This window comes from Apodemus sylvaticus, chromosome 5 (genome assembly GCF_947179515.1).
Source record: "Apodemus sylvaticus chromosome 5, mApoSyl1.1, whole genome shotgun sequence".
NCBI classification, from domain to species: Eukaryota; Metazoa; Chordata; class Mammalia; order Rodentia; family Muridae; genus Apodemus; species Apodemus sylvaticus.
In genome coordinates, this window is record NC_067476.1 from 101,212,195 (window position 1) to 101,234,764 (window position 22,570).

A 22,570-nucleotide genomic window follows, 5' to 3' on the forward strand; every position below is an offset into this window, starting at 1 on the left:
CCACAGGCAACTATGCCTAATTCTCCAGGTGAGCCCCATCTGATCTCGTGAGCCTTTAAAAACAGAGAAAATTTCCTGACTATGATCAGAGAAAGGCAAGTAATGCTGGAGGCCTGACTGAAGAAATGCTCTGTCCACAGCTCTGAGGATAAAAAGGGAAGCACAAACCAAGGGTGACAGTGAAGCCTCTAAAAAACTGTCAAAAAGAGAAACACATTCTACCACAGCAGCTCTAGAAAGCAAGGCAGAATTCCCTAGAGAACCCGGGTCAAGCTTCTCATCCATCAGACCAGAACACAATGAGTTTGTGTCATTTTAAGCTATTGAGTTGTAACATTTCCTACATGTTCATCAGGAATACTGACTCCCTTAAAGACCCTTGATGCAATCTGACAGATTAAGTCCTCAGAGGAGCTGTTCACATAACCCAGCATTTCAGAAACAACCAAACACTAAATCTCTAGTCTCTGATAACATGTACTGGTATCTTAAAACACTGTCAGGAGCATCTCATGACCATTTAGTCCTGTTTTCTATATGATGGTTAGGTGAGAAAGGGGAGCATAATCTGGCCCTTTTTGATGGGGCAGCATGAAGATCCAAGAGGGGAGAGCTGTGTGGGGAAACTCACTGGATAATGGTGAATAGAGAGGTGGAAATCTACCACAGACACACTTCAGTCACTTCAGAACTTGGTTTGTTCTGATCAGTAGATTGTGCCAACTCATTCTTTCCCTCAGGCTCACTGTCTTCTGTAGAGAAAAGTCCCATGGCTTCCCTTTCTACTCCAGAGCCAAGTTGGAAGCCCCTCCTATATGCTCAAATGACTAATTTATCTGCTCCTGGTCTAGGTATCAATGCCCTGAAATTAGTTGTTTGTCTCCCACTATAAACAAAGAAAAAAATTGATAGAATAGGCTATGTACACCTCTAATGAGACGAGAGAGGGAAGGGAAGCTACTTAAGGGAGAGACAGACAGTACAGAAGGGTGCAGTACAGGGATACAGTAGAGGTCCTGGAGAGCAGTGCAGTAGGGCTGAGGGGGAGCGGCATAGAGAGGGGGAAGGAGGCAGTTTTACTGGGAGAGTTTTACAGAGACAGATGAAGAGAGAGCAAGCTAGACATAGGTAAAGACAGGCTGAGCAAGAGAATGAGAAGGAGCCAGAAAATTAGAAAATAGAAAAGATTGATAGAGTTAGTTTGAGGCCAAGCAGAGCAATTCAGGGACTGGGAGAGAAGCCAGTTTCAGTCAGTCAGCTGGGAGAGAAGCGGAGTTGAACCAGCCAGCTGGGGTTCAGAAAGAACAAGAAAAGGTGAGCTTCTTCAACAAGTCTCAGAGGCTGACTTAGATTAGATTTTATGGTAGCTAAAAGTTTCTAGGACTGGGTCTAGTTTAGCAGATGGAGGCAGTAAGCCTCCCAGACAATTACAACAGGAGAATAAAAGTTACTTTTATAGCCCGGTCTACAGAGCAAGTTCTAGGACAACCAAGGCTACACAGAGAACCCTTGTTTTGAAAAAAGAAAAGAAAAGAAAAGAAAAAAAAATCAAATTAAACTAAACCAAACAAAAAACAAAAGCAAACTTTTTATTGTGAGGTAAGGGCCCACTAAGTTGCCCTGGATGGTCTTGAACTCTTGATCCTCATATCTCAGTCTCCAGAATAGCTGAGATATAGGCCTATACCACCAAGCCTGTGACCTTTAGCCCCAGTGACACAAGCAAGTATCGTAGTTTACAGGACATCGGGCTAGGCTGCTTGAGAGAACAAATAGTACACTTCCAAGAGAGTTTAAAGGAAGTTTGTCGAAGTTGAGAAGTTGTAGAGGTGAAAGGGCTTGCAGGGGGAAAGGAAGTGCAGTGCTAAAAGATAAAAATGAGAACACAATCTTTCCACAGGAAACAGCTGGGTGAGAGTGGCCTAAGGATCCCTGGACAGGTGTAAGACCTATGGCGCAGACAATAAGACCTAGGGGAGCACAGTTAACGGTTCTGAGAAACCCAGAAGAGCAAAGCCAGGCACATGCACTCAAAGACATGTTATGAAACTGAAAACATCAAAGAACCTCTTGTTATTAAGGTGTCCCTCCCTAGGTTAGAAGACTTGCCTTAGAGAGGAAACACAGAGCAAACCAGAAGTGCCTGAGCATGCTGCAGTGCTTGGACAATCATTGGTTCCAGCACCCTGAAACTACAACTCCCATTATGCATCGCGCAGCGCTGGCTTAAATCCGGGATAGACTACAATCCCCAGAATGCTTTGGGGGAGAGGCGAGGCTACGTCTGCGTCAACAGACGTTAAATTTGAAACTTGGCGGCCTCGGGGGCAGGTGAGGCGTGAGGGGGCTGTTTTGAGAAGGAATCGGGTGCGTGGTCTTGTTTATGATCACGAGGTGACGGTCTTCGCAGCTCCAGAGCCAGCTGAAGATTGAGGGAAGCTCAGACGGTTGGCACTCCGAGGAAAAAGGTCTGCGGAAGGGCGAGAGCAAAAACTGGGAATGCAGGATGGCGGAGGCGAGGTAAAGAGCCAAGTTGTCGCAGCTGGGTGGGTACTCGGCTGGCGAGGGAGGATCGCGGAGGTTGGCAAAGAATAGGTCTTCCCAAACCCCCTTCCCGACGGCGTGGAGTACTGCATCCAGCCAAGCGGCAAAACCGGGAGATTTTTGGAATTTGTCTTGTGAGCAGGGTCTGAAATTCTCTTCAGCTGTTTTTATTTGACCTTGAACATGTTTATATGGGGAGTGGGGTCACGCAGATAGTAGTACTGTTTTATGGATTTCTGGGAGAATTTTTAAAGTACCTGCTTTCAACTAATAGGTGTTCTCATTTTGCTAGTAGCACAGGGATCTAAAGAGCCGGACACCTGTAGCTTTTCCTCATCTAAAAAATATAGAACAGGGTTTTTTGGGTTTTTTTGTTTGTTTGTTTTTTGTTTTTTGTTTTTTTGTTTTTCTTTTTTCGAGATAGAGTTTCTCTGTGTAGCCCTGGCTGACCTGGAACTCACTCTGTAGACCAGGCTGGCCTCGAACTCTTGTTTATTTGTTTTTTGGATTTGGTTTTTTCGAGACAGGGTTTCTCTGTATAGCCCTGGCTGTCCTGGAACTCACTCTGTAGGCCAGGCTGCCCTCGAACTCAGAAATCCACCTGCCTCTGCCTCCCAGAGTGCAGGGATTACAGGCGTGCGCCACCACCTCCTGGCTATAGAACTCATAATAACTGGGTCATTGTCCTTTCATAAGCTGCCACTCATGGAAGAGAATTTATTGACTACCATTTGCGCACCAATTCGAATAGTAAAAGATACAAAATCCCAACCTTTGTGAAGCTTAAGTTCTGGGGTGGAATGAATGGGGTGGGGGGTGGGCGGGGCAGTAAGACACATTTAAATCAGATAGGATTAGTATTAAAAAGTGTAAAGAGAAGACAGGCAGCGTTTGAGGTGGAATTTGTGCGGTTTCAGCAAGGTTAGGACTTGTAACTCTGGAAGGGCACTTGCTCAAGGAACACAAGGCCTTAGATTCATTGCCTTGCAAATAGGCTTGGGTATGGGGGTGGGGACAGTCAGAGGGAGATTTGAGCAGGAGCAGAGTCCTCACTGATGAGATGGTACTTGGGTCAAAACTAGAAGGATCTAGTCATGCGCAGGTGAGACGGCTCTGGATAGAGGTGGTGCCAAGACTGAAGACTATCTGCTCACCCTCCACCCATGGTGGACGGAGAGAAACAGCTCCCCAAAGTTGTTGTCTGACTCGTAGACACGTGCACACTCGCACACAGACACAGACAGGTGGGGATGGGGGGTGTTGGCAAGGAGAGTATAAATGCATTTTTTTTTAAAGAGCTAGTTGTGTACATATGGGAGTGGAAGCTGCTGCTGCTGTTTCATTGTCACTGGAACCCATGTAGGACATAAAACTGCTAGCTTTCCAAAAAAAAAAAAAAACCTACTTTGCTAAACTTATGAGGCTTTAAAAATTTTCCTGGCTCTAACCTTATTCATATAATACTGTCACCAACACCCTTGCCAAGTTCTCTCTTCTGTTGAGCATAAACTTGGAGAGCATGTCATAGGCTCAGACGCTGACAAGAATACGACTGCTCCCAGCTGCATCCAACCCCGGAGATCACAGGAATCTCCTCTCTGAAGATGGTGTCACAGTGTTGTGCTGTCACAGTGTTGGCGTTGGCTTCATTTCTGTTTCCTTCTTCATAGCGAAGCCATGTGCCTGGAGGGAACTGAGTGGGAGCTGAGTAAAGAAAACGTACAGCCCTTACGGCATGGGCGGAGCATGTCCACACTTCAGGGAGCGTTGGCACAGCAGGATTCAGCCTGCAACGCTACTCTGCAGCAGCAGAAACGGTATGTGGTGGGACGGTTTGTGTGCAGCTTGTGAGTCCAAGGTGTGATAGACAGTATGGGGGTGAAGAAGACCTTAAGGCAGTGGCTGTCACCCTTCCCGGTGCTGGGACCCTTTAATACAGTTCCTCATGTTGTGGTAACCCCCAACCATAAAATACTTTGCTACTTCAAAACTGTAATTTTACTAATGTCATGTATCTGATATATAGATATGCAACCCTGTGAAAAGGTGCTTTGACTCCCAAAGGAGTTGCAGCCCACATGTTGAAAACCACCGCCCTAAGGAATATTCTTCAGTGATAGTATGGGAATCTGTTCTCCCAGTTTTCTGACTGCAAACTTTCAATCGCGTGAGATAGTATTTATTCCAGGCTAAAATGTAAAGTGTTATCATACTCATTGAATTAGATCTTTGAAAACAGTGTTTTTATGGTTTTGCTGTAGACGGTAGCATTCTATTTTTGTTTTTGAGACTGGCTTTCTGTAACCCTGACTGGCCTAGGGTTCCAGGGTGGCCTTGAACTCACAGAGAACTGCCTGCCTTTGCTTCCTGAGTGCTGGGATGACACCCTGTGCCACTGTGCCTTTATTTTATTCTCAGTGCCTCCACTGGTGCCTGGAGCTTGGTCCTGTACTGGAGTCTCTGACTCTTCTCCTTGCTGTCCGCCCCTGCCATGTGTCAACCCAGTCTCTGGCCTTGATTTTGCTTTTACAACTACCATTGCCATCTCTTGCCTTCTCAGCGTCTACTACTGTAATGTGTAGACAGCCCCGAGCTTGAGAAGATTCAGCTTAGGATTGTCTGGCTCTGGGAGTGTGGCAATTATACTTGTTTGGTAGAAATCATATTTTGAAATTTGGTTTTTTCAAGGGATATGCAGGAGGGCTGCCTCAGATGCTGGGCAGCTGCGGAGAGCCCTAGTCCGGGTGACCCTGAGTCTCTGAGGCTGAGCCATGTGCAGTGTGTTGTGTTGCTAAGTTGTGGCACCTGGTAGGGTAGATGTAGTTAATGCTTTTTCACCTAGGCTGATTTCAGTGATGACAGGTTTATCTGGATGTAATTCTGTTGTCAGAGAACAGCCCTCTTCATTCCGAAATGACCTTCCTTTTTCTAGTTCCCTATGTTGGTTAATGTTACAAAAACTCATCTGAATGACTCTTATTCATTGCTCTCATCCCTTTCCCCCCCCTTTTTAAAATTACTTATTTTCAATTATATGTATGTGTGTATGTGTGAGTACAAGTTCTCAAGGAGGTCACAAAGGGCTTTGATCTCCCGGAGCTGGAGTTAAAGCATGTCCAGCGCCATGTCCTCTGCAAGAACAGAGTGTTCTTGTAACCCTTGGGCCATCTGCTCTCCTGCTTTCCGGGATTGACCCCAGGGCCTCCTGAATACTAACCATGCGTTTACCACTGGGCTATTCGCATAGTGCTGGAAATTTGAGTATAATTTGGATACAGTGCGTGCTCAGATCTTTGAGTGTGCTGGAAGACAGTGAGTGCATCTCGTCATAAGACCTTATTTTAGGAAGTTCCCTCTTTCTCTTCTTCAGTCCTCTGCTCTCTTCATGAAGCACCTGCTGACTAGATAGAATTCTGTCAAGATAAGTTACTTTGGAGTTTTGTTGTTGTTTGTGATAGGGTCTTGCTCTATAGCCTAGGCTGACCTCAACTTGTGAGTCACCTCTTGCAGTCTCCCAGGTCATGGACTTGCGGGGCCTGGGTCTGTCACCATGCCCAATTTATTGTAGAATGTTCTATAAATAGAGTTCTATGGCTTCTTCATTCAGCGAAGTGTTGAGTACTTCTCAGGTGCCGGCATCCCTTTCACAGCTGAGCCCTCTTCACCACTCACCAGTTGCTGGACATTCGCTTCGGTCTTTTGTTCTTTGAAAATCAAGCCAGTACATATTTGACAAGGGTTTTTGTGGACATAATTCCCACTACCACCCTTGGAATGGAATTGCTGGGTCATAGAGTAGCTTAAACCCAGGACCTTAAAGGCAGGTGATCTACTAGAAAAGGTCCTCTTTTCTTTAATGTATTAGGATTGCTTCCCTGTTTCTACTTCCATGTTGGCTTCTTAAAACCTGTACTATCTGTTCCTGGCAAGGGCCAGGCCTGTTTTGTATTGATTTTCTTTTCTTATGTGTATACTTGGCCTTTTTTATTAGAGGTATAATTCTTTTGTATAAGAAACGGTTTTATTTGTTTATCTATTGTTTTTGGACTGGACTTCCCCAAGTATCCTAGGCTGTCCTTGAACTCACTGTGATAGCCAGCCTGGCCTTGAACTTTCAGCCTCTCTTGTGCAACAATTACAATTAGGCATATGACACTTTGGCTATTTTGTTATTACTATTTTTAAGGGCTTTTTAAAGCCCTTTTTGTTTTTGGTTGTTGCCCTGTTTTGGTTAAAGCCCGGTTTGTTGGTGATTGGTTTTGGTTTTTGGGGGCAGTTTATTTTTTCTTCTCTGTAGCCTTGGCTGTCCTGGAGCTTGCTCTGTAGACCAAGATGGTCTAAAACTCAAAAAGAGAGATGGGAGTAAAGGCTTGCGCCCGCCATTACACCCAAATTAAAGTTTTCTTTACAATACTTATTATTTATATTTTTTATTACTTGACATTTTCATATGTTTAAATAATTATCTTGGTAATTTTCACACCCTCCACTTTACCCTCTTATTCCCCTCTGATTCCTGCCCAACTCTTCTTTATTCCTATTTTCATGTCTTTTTTGTTGATTTGTAGGGTTGTGTAGGTTGTGTATGTGACCCACTGAGTTGAACTAGGGCTGCTTTCATGAATCATGGGGTACTTGACCATGGGTAACCAATAGTGACTATAATTTGAAAAAAGTGACTGCTGGTAGCACCTCAGGGAGGGGCACAGCCTCATAAGCCTGTCCCCATCCATAGATGAATGTCACTGGGCCTGATCTTGGTTGTAGTTTATTTATTTCAGAGAACAACTTCCGGGAATCGGTTCTCTCCTACCGTGCGGGTTCTGGCTCCCACTCATGTCCTCAGGCCTGGCAGTGAGGACCATTGCTCACCGAGCCCTCTGTCTGGCCATTCACCCTTTCTTGTTCAGCTCTGTGCATGTAACCACAGCTGCTGGGAGTGGGTGGGGAACAGCCAGGTTGTATCCAGGACATATCGTTTCCTGATGCTTTTCTCCATTCTTCTCTTCCTCTTTCTCCTCTTCGATGGTCCCTGAGCCTTGGACCGGGTGGTACAGATGTGCCATTTAGAGCCGTTCACCCAACAGTTGCCTCTTCTCGTGCTTTGACAATTTTGAGTCTCTGCCTTCACTGTCCCCCACTTCGAAAAGAAGCTTCTCTAACCAAAGCTGCTACACATTCCCCCCTCTGACCCTCACGGGCCCCTGTGTGCACGCACCCACACAGACAAGCACTGTTAAAAATAAATCTTTACCCAAGTGCTGGTGCATTCCTTTAATCCCAGCACTCGGGAGGCAGAGACAGGCAGATTTCTGTGATTTTTTTTTTTTTTTTTTTTTTTTTTTTGAGGCCAGCCTGGTCTACTAAGAAAAACCCTTCCTCCAAAACAAAAACAAACCTGATGAGTAATATTATGATCCACATTTTATAGGTGAAGAACCAGAAAACAGAGAAGTAGCTGTCCACTGTCTGAGCTAATGAGTGTCGAGCTGAGTTTTGTTTATTTTTAATAAGCTTTTATGTAGAGCCCTGGCCAGCCTGCAACTCACTGTCCTCAAACTCAGAGAGATCTCCCTACCTCTGCTTTGGGTTCTGGCATTAGAGGAGGCCTGCACCACCATACGGCTCAGAATCTTACCTATCCTTTTTGTGTATTTAACATTGCTGGACTTTATTGGACCCACCAGTAGATTAATAGTGACACAGACTCGTGAGTTTTTATTATAGCTTAGGCTAGCTCTCTTTTGTTTTAGCTTAGGCTAGCTCATCTAGCTTAGTTAACCTGACTATTCTAATTTCTCCTCCACTGGCAAATCTTACCTGTCTCACAATCTTCTAGAGGCCCTGTGTGCCTGCAAGCTCCGCCCTCCCTACTTAGCTATTGGCTGTCAGCTCTTTATTAAGCCAATCAAGAAAGAGTGAGGAAGGTATTTACAAAATACTGAGGCCTGTGATGACCCATGAGAATGACAGTATCGAAATCCAGCCAGTATTTTAGTTTTCTGTCAGTACAGAATTAACAACTGAATAGTACAAAGACAACCTGCTTGTTGAGTGAAATATTAAAAAAGTAGAACCGGCTCATTCCCGCACTTGTGCCTCTGCCCCGGCACCCTGGCCCGCCATACATTGGTTGACCTGTTTTTATCTTGTGGAGATTCTGACTCTGAACTCCACAAACTCTCCATCCAGCTTGCTAGGTTCCCACAGGCGAGTCGCTACCACGCCAATCTCACACTTCAAATCCCCCACAGCCTTTGTGGAGCACCTCAGGCAAACCCATGTTTGGCCACAGTACCTTTCTCTCTTGAACCCAAACAAGCAGCTGTGTGAAGGAAAATGCAACAAACTTAGTTCAGAAGCAATGGTAACTCAATCTCTGGGTGCAACAACTAAAACTTAATCTTGTAAGCCTTACTGAAATCTGAACCCTCTGGTGGTGAATCCTTGTGGATCCACCATGATATTGGGAAACTTTAATGGCTACATCTTACCCCTCTGCTGTCCCAGTTCCAAAAGGAAGTAACTCCTGCTTCCTCTCTCCTTCCGTCCAACCAGAAGCCTTGCCTACCCACCCAGTGCTGACTCCATTATTCATTAGGGGATTGGTTCACAAGAACAACACCAGGCCCATCCACAACACCTTCACACAGTGCATTCCAGCAATTAAGATTTATTTTTATTATTTAAAATTACCATGTATGTGTATTTGGGTATGTGCATGTGGATGCATGTGCTTGCTAAGGCCAGAGGCCGTCAGATCCCTGTCACCTAGAGTTCTAGGTGATTGTCATCCACCCGATGTGGGTACTGAGAACTGAACTTGGGTGCTCTGCTGTTTGTTTGTTTTTTGAAAGATTTTATTTTTGGAAGGCTGGGGCTGCAGAGATGGTTAAGAGTACTTAACTGCATTTGCACTGGATTCAAATTTGGTTCCCAGCCACTCAGGGCAGCTCACAGCCAAGTATACTTCTCTCTTATTTTTTCCTGCCTCCTTGGGCACTGCATACATGTAGCATACACACATACATGTAACCAGACACTCATATACATAAATAGAGGTGTAGGTATTAAGAGCACCTGGTGTGGGTGCTTGTAGTCAAACTTGGGCAGTCTGTAAGAGCAAGCAGAACAGACCTGGTCTCCAGTTGGGAGACTGGTTTGGGAAGGATTAGGAGCTGTGTCCTAGTTGGAGGAGGAATGTCACTTGGGGTGGCCTTTGTGGTTTCAAAAGCCCACACCAGGCCCAATTGGCCCTGTCTGCCTGGTGCTTGTAGATCAACACCATGAGTTTTCAGTTTGGCTCTAGCTGTGCCTGCTGCCATGCTCCCTGCATGGCGGTCATGGACTCTAAGCCTCTGAACTGTTGGCCCCAATAAACTCTTCTGTCAGTTACCCTGGGCATGGTGTCTTAGCACAGCATCAGAAAAGTAACTGAGACAGCACTCTCAACTGCTGAGTCATCTCTCTATCCAAAACAATACTCCAAAATTGGTTTGGTGTGATTTTTATCCTTTTTTTAAAAAGCTGACTTCTGAATCTACTAGGTCTTGAGCACTGTACCACTGAGTTAAACCCAGTCTATTCTTTTTCTATTTAACAAATTCTCAAAATCTAGTCTAGTTACTTAGATCACTGTGAACTCCTTGAGAAGTGAATAGAAATGGAAAGGAAACCCGTTTCCTGGGGCGGTCAGAACTGCATGTGCTAACATGCTCCGTTTCAATTCCAGGGCATTTGAATCTGAAATCCGCTTTTACTCTGGAAATGACCCTCTGGATGTTTGGGACAGGTGAGGATGTTTATATGGAAAGAACAACAGAGACATTCACAGATAAGTGTTGTTGGCCTCATTTCTCAGAGGGATATGGTGTGGTGGATGGAGCAGACAGTGCTGTTTGGCAGAACATTCCAGAACATCCATGGTGGTTTTCTAAGGTTTGTTGTGCAGGGCTGTGAGCTTCCCTGAGGTGTTTAAGGCTGGAGCATGACACAGCAAGAGGTTACTACCTCTTTCCTTAGAGTATTTGTTACACATGCTTCAAGAAAGCCTGAGAGACAGAGGCTTGGAACATGCTGTTGAGAACTTCTAAAGAAACATACTTTGAATATGTTAAATATTTTTGCTTAAAAATCCAGAGTAGATGGGGCTGGAGAGATGGCTCAGTGGTTAAGAGCACTGACTGCTCTTCCAGAGATCCTGAGTTCAATCCCAGATCCAATGCCCTCTTCTGGTGTGTCTGTGTCTGAAGACAGCCACAGTGTACTCATATACATAAAACAAATGAATAAATCTTTATAAAGAAATCCAGAATAGAGGGCTTGAACAGTTGCTCATCTGTTAAAAGCACTGGCTGATCTTTCAGAGGATTGGGTTGTGTTCCCAGCTGTCCTATGGCAGTTTACAGACCTATAGAACTCCATCCTGAGGGATCTGATGCCCTCTTCTGGCCTCTAATGGCACTTCGCAATGCAGTATATTACACACACTCACATAATAAAATAAGTAAATCCAGAATAGGTTGCGTGTGGTGGGACATGCCTTTAATCTAAGCATTCAGAAAGCAAAGGCAGGCGAATCCTTTTGAGTTGAGTCCATCCTGGTCCACATGTTTGAGTACAGGCCAGCCAGGGCTATATGGTGAGACTTAACAACAAAAGTAAAATATATATATAACCAAAAACCATTCAAAATGAGCCTTAGAATCAAAGCAAAAGTGTACATCAATGTAAAATATGTTCTTTCCTTCTCCTCTCATTCAGGTATATTAATTGGACAGAACAGAACTTCCCTCAAGGCGGGAAGGAGAGTAACCTGTCAACATTACTAGAGAGAGCTATAGAGGCACTCCAAGGGGAGAAGCGCTATTATAATGATCCCCGGTTTCTCAGTCTCTGGCTCAAATTGGTGAGTGTCATCTGAACTCGGAATAGTAAATTGACAGTTTTCCTGTAGAGGTATCTAATTAAAAGGCAAAAGTGGAGCCAATTAGCCAGTAATGTTTAATAAGTATTTGGATCTATTGAGTTGCTTTGACTTAAAGTTTTAATTATAACATTGTTGCAGGATATTTATTTGATCACACTGTAAACCCTGAGATTGTTATTTACTAGGAAAAACTGTTTCTAGTTGTGTGGCTTAGCCCTGGCACACACTAATCCAAGAATGGTGTAGGATAATTATTTACACTGTGAGATTGTGTACCGGAAAAACCTGTTTCTAGTTGTGGTGTGACTTAACACACCTTTAATCCAAGAACTTTCTCTTTATTGAAAACTGAATTAAATAAAGTCAACTGTAAGTCAAGAGGAGGAGCAAGCAGTTGACAGAGTGAACATAGAAAAATGATAGAGGGAAGGAGTCAGGAGGGAGGAGAAAGATGCATGGGAAGTAGAAGGGAGGGCCATCCAGCTTGAAGGGGTTGAGACAGGAAGTAGAAGGGTGGGCCATCCAGCTTGAAGGGGTTGAGACAGGAAGTAGAAGGGAGGGCCATCCCGCTTGAAGGGGTTGAGACAGGAAGTAGAAGGGAGGGCCATCCCTCTTGAAGGGGTTGAGACAGGAAGTAGAAGGGAGGGCCATCCCGCTTGAAGGGGTTGAGACTGGTGTGGAGCAGGAGAGCTGCCTTTTCCTTTTGGGAAGCTGGCTGTGTAGGAAGGTCAACTGGTGCTTTCTCTGCCTCTCTAAGCTAGTAGGCATTAACCCTAGCATCTGGATCCAGAGTCTTTATTGAAAAAAACTAACTTTTTGAGATTTTGTTAAAAAGAACATAACATCCTGAGGCTTTGTGCTATAAGATTGATCATAAAGTCTGTAGATTCTTTTAAAAAAATGAATATAGGTTGTTTTTTTTTTTTTCTGTTAGTTGCAAGCATAGTTGAACCATGTAACTGTCTTAGAGGAAGAACACACAGGACAAGCTTCCTTGTGAGGCTAGAATTCCTCTTTGTCCTCGAGAGAATCACTATGGTAGAAGGTTATATTTTAGTTTTATTGGTCTTTGGGCATCTTTCTCCTAGGATATCACTATATCTAAAATTGTCTGCCTCTTGACATGTTCTGCCTTTATATCTAGAATGTGCCTGAGTTTCTCCCATGACAGTATTTATGTCATAAAATAATCCTAAGGTCTCTTAGACATTAATTTTCTTGCATTTACCTTAAAAGAAATTTTAAAAAGGAAGGGTGTTTAGAATTGTTAGCAATCACATTACATAATAAAATACTGATATTTAAAACTGACAAAATTTAGAGCTGAAATATATTCTTGAGAACTTATCAAACGTCAGACGAATCAGGTGTTGTAGCTCATAACTTTTTCTTAGCAGGAAGATCTTGAGTTTAGGCTAGTTTGGGCTTTAAAGTGAGTTCTTGGCCATCCTGGACTACATAGCAAAACTAAAATAATAATAATGCTAAATTCCACATATAAGAAGTCATGTGATTCTAATCTCTGTGGGATGTTGGCATGTTTTGACATTCTAGTGACAAGTTAGAATTCACCTGAGAGATACTAATTACAAGACTGTATTTATAGCAAAGGATTGTTCTCAGAGAATGTTACAATGATTTGCTAGCTCTGAAGCTATGAAGATAGTTGTCCTTCATTCTGTCCTGTGTAATATTTGTGTGTATGTGCCTGCATGTGTGTGTGTGTGCGCGTGCGCGCGAGCGAGCTGTGTGTATGTGTGTGAGCGGCTAGGGTCAAACCCAGTTGTGGGGAAAAATATCAGTCCACAGTGAAGTGGAACACACACACACACACACACACACACACACACACGAGAGAGGGCAGGGCAGGAGGAGAGTATCCTCACAGATAATCTGAAGCTGTAGTCTAGACAACCACCTGAACCAAATGCTCGGCTGTGGAGTTATTGGTAGTCACTGAACTGTGTATGTGGAGCAACAAGGCATGTGGTAAGTGATTTTGCCTTTTCTTTCTTTGGGAGGGTAGTCAACGGTGTAACTGAGGGATTCCTCACACTATACCTTTCTTTTCTTTATGAAAAGATTTTTCTAGTCAGAATTGTTTTATAAGTGATTCCTATAATCTAGCTAAGAGAAAATTTTTTACTAGAAAATCGGTATTTTCAGTTAAAGAGGTAAAACTAGTTTGATTACTTAGAAGTTGCCAAAAATGTTTCATTTAACTTTTGAGTCTGTCTAGCCATATTGTCTTTTTGTTTGCGTTATGTCTTAAGTATTCCTATTCTACACTGAGTAATTTGGCCTTTACTGGCTATGTAATATGCAAGAGCAAAGGTCACTTAGAAAGCCACATATATTGAATTGTTAAGCTTTATCTGTGTGGTGACAACCAAAGATTGGATCTTAAACTGACATTACACTCAGAGTAATTATTAATTATACTGAGTATTAAAAATATTACTAATTTAGGTAGGTAAAAAACCCACAACAAAACAGTATTTCCTGAATTACTGCTGTCTTAGAGTTAGGGTTTTACTGCCGTGAAGAAACACCATGACCAAGGCAAGTCTTATAAAGACAACATTTAATTGGGTCTGGCTTACAGGTTCAGAGGTTCAGTCCATTATCATCAAGGCAGAAGCATGGCAGCATCCAGGCAGGCACGGCACTGGAGGAGCTGAGGGTTCTATATCTTCATCTGAAGGCTGCTAGTGAAAGACTGACTTCCAGGCAGTTGGTTGAGAGTCTTAAGCCCAAGGCCACAGTGACACAGTGACAAACCTATTCCAACAGGACCACACCTTCTAATAGTGCCACTTCCTGGACCAAGCATATACAAACCACCACAACTGCAAAACCTAAACTATGAAGTAAAAATGTTTTTTGTTAAAAATACAAATGGAAGCTGAACACAGTAGCACAAGTCTGTAGTCACACTACTTTGAAATTAGAAACAATAGGATCCTCCCAAGTTTGAGGCTAGTCTGGTCTAATAGGGAATTCCAAGCCAGCCAGAGCTATATGGCATGACTCTTATCTCCAAAAGCCACTATAAAATAAGATTAAAGATGTTTTGATGGCATGTTTGATTCAGTTCACATTTATCAAATGGACTATTTCATTTATTCCAGGCTAGTCATATAAAACCCTGGTTAGAGACAGGGATAATTTGTAGGTAGCAATGGTTTCTCCCTTTGTGGAGACTGTCTTATTAGAGAAGACAGGCTTGAGGCCATTGAGTTGAGTAGCAAAGTCATTCAGAGAAGGCTACATATCTTAAATTGTTGCAGGGAAGATATAGGAACACATATAAGGGCTGATCTAGTGTTGCTGGAGCAGATAAACAGGAGAGCAAAGTGTGACTTAGTACATTTTAGCATTTTAAATTTATATAATCTTCTTAGAAAGCAACTTACTACTTTTAGCATAATTTGAACTCTAGGGGTTTGCTTGTTTCCTGTGTGTTACTGTGTATCTCTACCTCTGTGAACCACCTCCTTCAGCCTGCTTCAGTTACTTTTAAACGGATGCATAACATTATAGCTAATTGACATTCTCTCATTTGTTAACCAAGTTTTCTCTATTTAAACAACTTCTAATTTTGCCCACTTATAAATAATTTGTTAAGAAATCTCTTCTTGCATTTTACATTTGTTCTTTAAACTCCTAGAAGGCTGGGAAGATGGCTTAGTTGGTAAGATGCTTGCTGTGTAAGCGGAAGGACCTGGGTCCTGCGCCGCCCCCACCCCCACCCCTACCCACCCCCACCCCCACCCCTACCCACCCCCACCCCCGCCACCCATGCTATAATCCTAGTGCAGTGTGTTCCTGCAGTTGAAGGCCAACTGACCTCGCAGAATTAGGGAACTCCAGGTTGAGTGAGAGACCTTGTTTCAAACAGTATGATAGTTAAGGAGAAAGGCGTATCTCTGGTCTCCCATATGCACCTATACACACTGCTACACCAGCACACACCCAACTCACCCAGAGACAGACAGACACAGACACACAAAATAATTGCAAATAGTCAGAATAGCATGGAAAAATGATGCATGTTGTAATTGCTGTGGCTACTTGGGCTGTCAGGTTTGTGCAGTAGCCAAACATATCTGTACTCATACTTTTAATTGTGATAATATAGGGTGCTTTTTGGGATTTTTCCCTATTGAAGAGTTCTAATTCTCCTAGGCGAGTCTACATTAAAACCTACTGGTATTTGTACCTGTCCTCCTGTTCTGTTCCTAGGTGTTGATCCCCAAACACTCCTTCCTTAACCTTCCTGCAGTGTCTGTTTTCAACAAGACCTGGCTCTCAACAGTGTTCTGTAATGCTCTGACATGCAGGCTTACTGTCTGATTTAGATGGTTTTCCAGTAGTTCAGTGGAGTGAGTGGCTGAATTGTACTTTGTGATAGCAGTCATAATAATACAAATGTGTAGGCTTACTGGTTTTCCGAGTGCAAATTTGCTACTTATTCTAACTATTGACTTTATCATGTGTTGAGTAACATTGGATTATTGCTCAATAAAAATTTGGGGCCAAGTATGGAGGCTCTGTGTAGTACAAGCACCTGAGAGGCAAAAGCTAGAGAATCACCACATCTTGAAGGCCATCCTAGTCTACATAGTGAGTCTTGGTCAGCCCGGACTCTGAGCAAGACCATGCCTCCATAAACAAACAAATGCAATTTATATAAAAGGAAAATACAGTGAAATGAAATTTTTTTATGGCCAAGGAATGTAGAAATATGTCAAACATATGATTTTTCTTTTTCTTTTTTTTTTTCCTTTAAAATGTTTTTACTAGGTAGTGGTGGCATACCTTTAATCCCAGCACTCAGTTGGTCAGAGGTAGGTGAACCTCTGAGGTCCAGGCCAGCCTATGTATTCAGAGTAAATTCTAGGACAGCCAGGGCTACATAGAGAAACCCTGTCTCAAAACAACAACAATTCTACATAAAAATTCTATACCTGATCTTACAAATTTTCTTAAATATAGACAGACTTGACCAAATCTTGCTTTTGCTTTTAACTCTGTCAGTCCAGAATGTATTTACTGTCATATTGAAACAAAACCAATTAGTTTACCATTTAAGACCTGTGACAGCATTTTGCTCTGGGTTCCCCCTCGCCCTGCCTTGGTAGACTTTGACAGGTAAGGAGAATGTTCTTCCCTTCCCTTCTGTAGCTGATGAGAGTGCAGTTCCTGTCCAGGCTAAGTCCCATGTCACCTCCTGTTTGAAGCCTTCTGATCCCTTGCCTGTTTGCAAGTTGATCTCTTCTCTTTCTTGGGTCCTGATCCCAAGTGTATTTTATACATATTCTTCAACACAGGTATTGCATGTAGCTTCCCCATGGTTGTTTAGCACATATTTGATAAACGAAAGGAAATTGGTTAACTGTTAAAATTTTTAATATATTGCAGGGACATTTGTGCAGTGAGCCTTTGGATATGTACAGCTATTTACAAAGCCAAGGAATTGGCGTTTCCCTTGCCCAGTTCTATATTTCATGGGCTGAAGAATACGAAGCTAGAGAAAATTTCAAGAAAGCAGATGTAGTATTCCAGGAAGGGATTGAACGCAAGGCTGAGCCCCTGGACAGACTGCAGTCCCAGCACAGGTAATCTGCTTCTCCAGCCTGTTGGAATGCTTACTTAAACATCAAAGAGCACTGCGTTATATTAAATTAATTGCTTCAGCTTTTAAAGACTTTTTTGTCATACTGTCAGATCCATTTAGGTGTGCTTACATGTGTTTCTACTCTCAAGGATGGGATGACTCCATTCCCCATATACAAATCCGATCATGTTATTCTATATATTATATATATTATATGTGGTATTATAGTTAATACACATTCTTTCCCTCACCTTCACAAACACCCACCTGTCCTTCAGTTCTATAGTTTTGATTTCCCAGGATGTTACAGAATAGCCAGTATGTAACGTTTTGAGTTTAGTTCTTTTAACTAATTGTGCTTTTAAGAATTCTTATAAGTAAGGCGTGACCTTTAATCCCAGCACTTGGGAGGCAGAGGCAAATCCATCTGTGAGTTTGTGGCCACCCTGGTATACAAAATGAGTTTTGGGATAGCTAGGGAAACCCTATCTCAAAACAAACAAAAGAAATAATACAAACCCTATATAATATAATATATATTACATAATATAATATATGTATATTACAAACATATATATGATTTGTAAGTCTATTTCTCCTGGATTAAGTAGTTTTTATTTTAAAAAATTATAGTGTTGGGAGATGGAATCATGGCTTCATTCATTATTCTTTTAACTATCTTATAGAATAAAAATTTTCAATTTTGAAAAGCTCTATTGTATGAATTAAGCTTTTTGTGTTGTTTCTGTCTAGTCTACTGTCACCAACATGGCGGCTTTATTCTAGATGATCAGAGGATCCGATGCCCTCTTCTGGCTTCCACAGGCACCAGGCACACATATGGCACACAGAAATACATGCAGGCAAAACACCAAACACATAAAAATTAAAAGAAGTTTTTTTAATCTGATGAATCATAGTTATAATAGCTATTTTAAAATCTCGGCCTGGCGGTAGTGGCGCACGCCTGTAATCCCAGCACTCTGGGAGGCAGAGGCAGGCGGATTTCTGAGTGCAAGGCCAGCCTGGTCTACAGAGTGAGTTCCAGGACAGCCAGGGCTATACAGAGTAACACTGTCTTGAAAAAAACCAAATCCAAAAAACCAAACAAACAAATAAAATCTCATTGATGTCTGAATAATCTTGGTATTAGTATTTAGTACTTGTATTTTCCTTTGAGAATTAGTCACCTTTTTTTTTTAATGTGTGACAGGGGCTTATGAATGACATACAGGGCATTCATTCTGATAGTGTGCTAGATCCTCATCTCTGGAATGTGAGTGATGTTGTCTCGTAACCAAATTCCAGATGTCCCAAATTCTTTCTCACCCCACGGCAATGGTTGATCTATGGTTGAGCTTTAAGCCCTTTGGGATGCTGCTTCCATTTGTCTCCTACATGTACTGCTCGGTTTGTGGAGACTTGGGCAGGGGATTGTGTCATAGTTCAGTTCTCAAAGCCTTTCTATGTTCATAGCTCGGTAGTGAGCTGAGAGGAGGGAGGGAGGTAAGAGTTCTTGTCTTAAGCATATTGCACTCCCGTATTCTTCTAATAGTTTTGGCCCTCAGAATCCCATTCGTACTCCGTTGGCCAGAAAGATAGGGTTTCTCAAGGAGTTGAAGGTTTCCCAAATTCCTAGCCCAGGAGGTCAAAGCAGGACACAGGGTGGATGCTCCTCCCCTCTGTAGCTCATGGCCGATGTGCGCACCAGTCCTACAGCTCAGTTGCTTTTGTTGATCTGCCAGAGTCATGGCTTTGTCTTTTTATGTGTCTAGAGCTTTAAATTTAAGTGGTTGGGAAAGAGAGACAGAGGTGAGTGTGATGTGCCCTACTTAACTCTTATAATCTTTTTTTTTCTAAATAGTTAATTTATTTTATATGTGAGTACACTGTTACACTGTTGCTGTCTTCAGACATACCAGAAGAGGGCGTTGGATTCCATTACAGATGGTTACTGGGAATTGAACTCAGGACCTCTGGAAGCAGTCAGTGCTCTTAACTGCCCAGACAATCTATTCTTTGTTTTTTCTAATACTTAAAAATTGTAGCCAGGCGGTGGTGGTGCACGCCTGTAATCCCAGCACTCTGGGAGGCAGAGGCAGGCGGATTTCGGAATTCGAGGCCAGCCTGGTCTACAGAGTGAGTTCCAAGACAGCCAGGGCTACACAGAGAAACCCTGTCTCAACAAAACCAAATCCAAAAAACCAAAAAAAAAAAAAAAAAAAAAAATTGTAGCAGCAACAGCATAGAAGTTTACTTTTCACGTTTCTGCCAGCTGTGCTAAAATAAGAGGTCATGTTGTATGTTAACTCATTTTATTTGGGTAAGAAAAAATCTGTATGTTGGGGAAGGGTAGATGCGGCAGGATTCTAACAATTGATTGGCTAGGGTGAAGGGTGTCTGGGTACTCATTTACTCTTGACACATCTCTGCACACTTTATTTTCAGATGTATAATAAAAAATTGTTGAGAAACTGTGAATTTCATCAAGTTCCTAGTCTTAGCTTGTCCTCAGATCACCCTGGTGATGATTTTTAAGAGTATCTTCAATTGCTCACTGGTAAATTTTAAAGGGACTGTAGTCAGGATGTCCTTCTGTCATAAGCTTGCCTCCTGATTCCTAGAGAATTAAGTTTCCTTGCAATATTCTACTTTTTTTCCTTCTATTTGTTCTTATTGTTAGCATTAACAATAAGAAATGTAAAGCCTGGTGATAACTGGTCGTTTCTCTTCAAAGCTGACTGTCCTTTGTCTTGCTTTAGACAGTTCCAGGCCCGAGCGTCCCGACAAGCTCTCTTGGCCCTTGGGAATGAGGAGGAGGAGGAGGAGGTCGTGGGGTCTTCTGAACGGCAAAGAAGCACGCTAGCTGAGCTGAGGAGCAGAGGGAAGAAGACGGCTAGAGTGCCCATCAACCGTGTCGGAGGGGCTCTCAAGGGTGGGCAAGCTTGTTGAATCGTATTTTGGAGAGCCTATAGTCTCTTGTGGTGGCAAATTCTGTAGGAAGCAGCATATAAATACGCATAAATACATGTGTGGATGGATGCTGCCCTAATTTCCTGAATACTAGGTAGCAAAAGGAAAAGCTAAAATCGAGCTAATAGCATCGGGGGCAGGAAGGCCAAAGGTGTAGTCTTTATTTGTGACTGAACGAGGCTGATACTTGAGATCGGACGTTTTTAAATGTAGTTAAAAGATGTGTAATAATATATTAGGTATTGTCTAAATAAAGCCTGAGTGTACTAATTCCTTAGAGGATTTAGGTAATGCATTTTCAGCTGTTTGTACCAGAAATGGATACTCTTTTTGTACACCCAAAGATAGTCAATGTACATTTTTCTCTTTTATTGAGTCAGGGTTTCATATCGTTCAAGTTGGCTTCAAACTTGCTGTATGTTGGAGTCTGGCCTTGAACTCAGGATTCTTCTGCTTCCGTGTCCAAGTGCTAGGATTATTGGCAGTGCCCCACACCTGGCATAAACTTTCCACCCCCTTTTTAATTAGCAGTGACTGTTTTTAAAAGTGTTCTAGGGTCACAGCAAAATTGTCCAGAAAGTACGGAAGAGAATCAGCTTTTTTTTTTTTTTTTGCTACCTGAGTGTATGAAAATCAGACATGTTAACCAGGCTGGTTTCCCTTACCCGTATCCTGGTATCTTAGCAGCAGTCAGAATGTGGATTGGAGAGCCTACCATTGGGGTGTAGGGAGTGTGCACTCTGAGGCCAGCCCATGATGAGAGCACAGTAAGGTTGGAATAATTGTCTCACAACAGAAGGTACCCAGGTAAGCGGGCTAGGGCTGGAGTTTGTGTTCAAGTTCACCTCTGTTATTTCAATTAAGATAAAATAAAAAACTGAAAAATACTTAGGTTAGTTTCTGATAAAACTAGACAGTGTGCTGGGTATAGTGGTACATGCTGTTGATCCAGCACTCAGGAGGCAGAGGCAGGTGGATGGATCCCTTGAGTTCAAGGCCAGTCTGGTCTATAGAGTAAGTTCCAGGGCAGCCAGGGCTACACAGAGAAACTCTGTCTCAAAAAACAAAACAAAACAAAACCAAAAAAGCACCTGAAAAATTAGCCAACCAAAGGACATAACAACAGTAGGCAGTGTTACGGTGATGTCTGAAAGAGGTTGTAAGACTTAAGTTACAAGCAAAGAGAGAACAAAGAGAAGATGTTGGTCATGTGTAGTAGTGGACTGCTTTCATATAGTGCTTGGGAAACAGAGGCAGACAGATCTGAATTTGAAGATAGCCTAAGTGTACCTAGTGAGCTCCAAGCCAGCCATCACTATAGAGCAAAACTCTTTCTCAAAAACAAAGACAAATCTGAAGTACTGGTAGGAGAGAAGGCTCAGCGATTAGAAAAGGCTCAGAGGTTAAGAGCACTTGTTTTCTTGCAGACCTGAGTGGTGTTCTCCGCACCCATATCAGGCCAGCCACGTGTAACTCCAGCTACAGGGGACCCATACCTCTGACTCCATGGGCACCCATGCTCATATGCATATTCTCATATGCAGACACACCCTTACACATAATTAGAAATAGTAAAGATGAATCTTAAAAGACTGAAGTGTTAGGACAAAGGGGAGAGTAAAGAAAATGTATAAAAATGTTACTGGTTGAATCATTGAGACTTTATTACTATTTTTTACTAAGATTTGTGTATTTTTTTAGTGATTGTATGTTTGTGGGTCTGTGTATAGGTGTGTGCATGTGAGTGCAGGTGCCCTTGGAGGCCAGAGGGCTTCTCAGATTCCAGGAGTTAGGAGCCACCCAGTGTGGGTGCAAGGAGCTCAGCTCAGGCCCTGCAGAGCAGTGTGTGCTCCTAGCTGCAGAGCTACCTCTTCACCGTAATAACTTAGGTTTTAAAAAGGGCCTTTTAAATCTCATTTTGTGGAAGTATCCCTCTTAATTTGGAGCAGAATGTGAGTATCTTATATTGCATCTAAGTTAATAATTAAAGCTTTGACATGATTTTGTCATTGTCACCTTTCTCTCCTAGTTTCAGGTCAGAGCAGAGGATTCCTAAATACAGTTCCTCAGCCAGTGCACAGTAATCGGAGGATCACTGTTTTTGATGAAAATGCTGATGTCGCGTCTAGACCGGAGTCATCTAAGCCTGTAGCCCAGCCATGGATGGCACCCCCTGTGCCTAGGGCCAAGGAGAACGAGCTTCAGCCAGGCCCCTGGAACACAGCCAGGCCCGTGGAACGGAGGGTGAGGACGCATGGTGTTTGCCAATCTAATGAAGTCTTGGTTGGTCTTTTGGTTGGTTCCCATTTGAGTTGCTCGCTTTGTGTGTTTGAGACGGGCTGTCATTATTTCGCTTAGTCTAACCTTGACCTTGCCATGAAGCCCAGGTTGGCTTTCAACTCTCCATGCTCCCGCCTCAGCTCTCCTTGTGCTAGCATTATACTTGTGCAGCCCTGACTGGCTGTGTTTTAACATTGCTTAACTCCTACCTAGAATATCTAGAG

The 22,570-nt window shown here is 42.8% G+C and overlaps 1 protein-coding gene across 2 annotated transcripts in view; it reads left to right on the top strand.

Annotated features, from left to right (window-relative positions):
* Positions 1 to 2,284: 2,284 nt before the first annotated feature.
* Bub1b (BUB1 mitotic checkpoint serine/threonine kinase B) overlaps positions 2,285 to 22,570 on the top strand; it is a 53,263-nt gene continuing 32,977 nt past the window's right edge. Inside the window, exons 1-7 of one of the 2 annotated variants that reach the window (XM_052183226.1) lie at positions 2,285 to 2,520; positions 4,215 to 4,361; positions 10,277 to 10,336; positions 11,308 to 11,452; positions 16,898 to 17,094; positions 19,856 to 20,028; positions 22,096 to 22,310. In XM_052183226.1, the coding sequence (XP_052039186.1) occupies positions 2,507 to 2,520; positions 4,215 to 4,361; positions 10,277 to 10,336; positions 11,308 to 11,452; positions 16,898 to 17,094; positions 19,856 to 20,028; positions 22,096 to 22,310 (951 nt within the window). In that variant the 5' untranslated portion in view covers positions 2,285 to 2,506. The remainder of the gene's footprint in view (positions 2,521 to 4,214; positions 4,362 to 10,276; positions 10,337 to 11,307; positions 11,453 to 16,897; positions 17,095 to 19,855; positions 20,029 to 22,095; positions 22,311 to 22,570) is intronic. The other variant, XM_052183227.1, reaches the window with a different exon arrangement.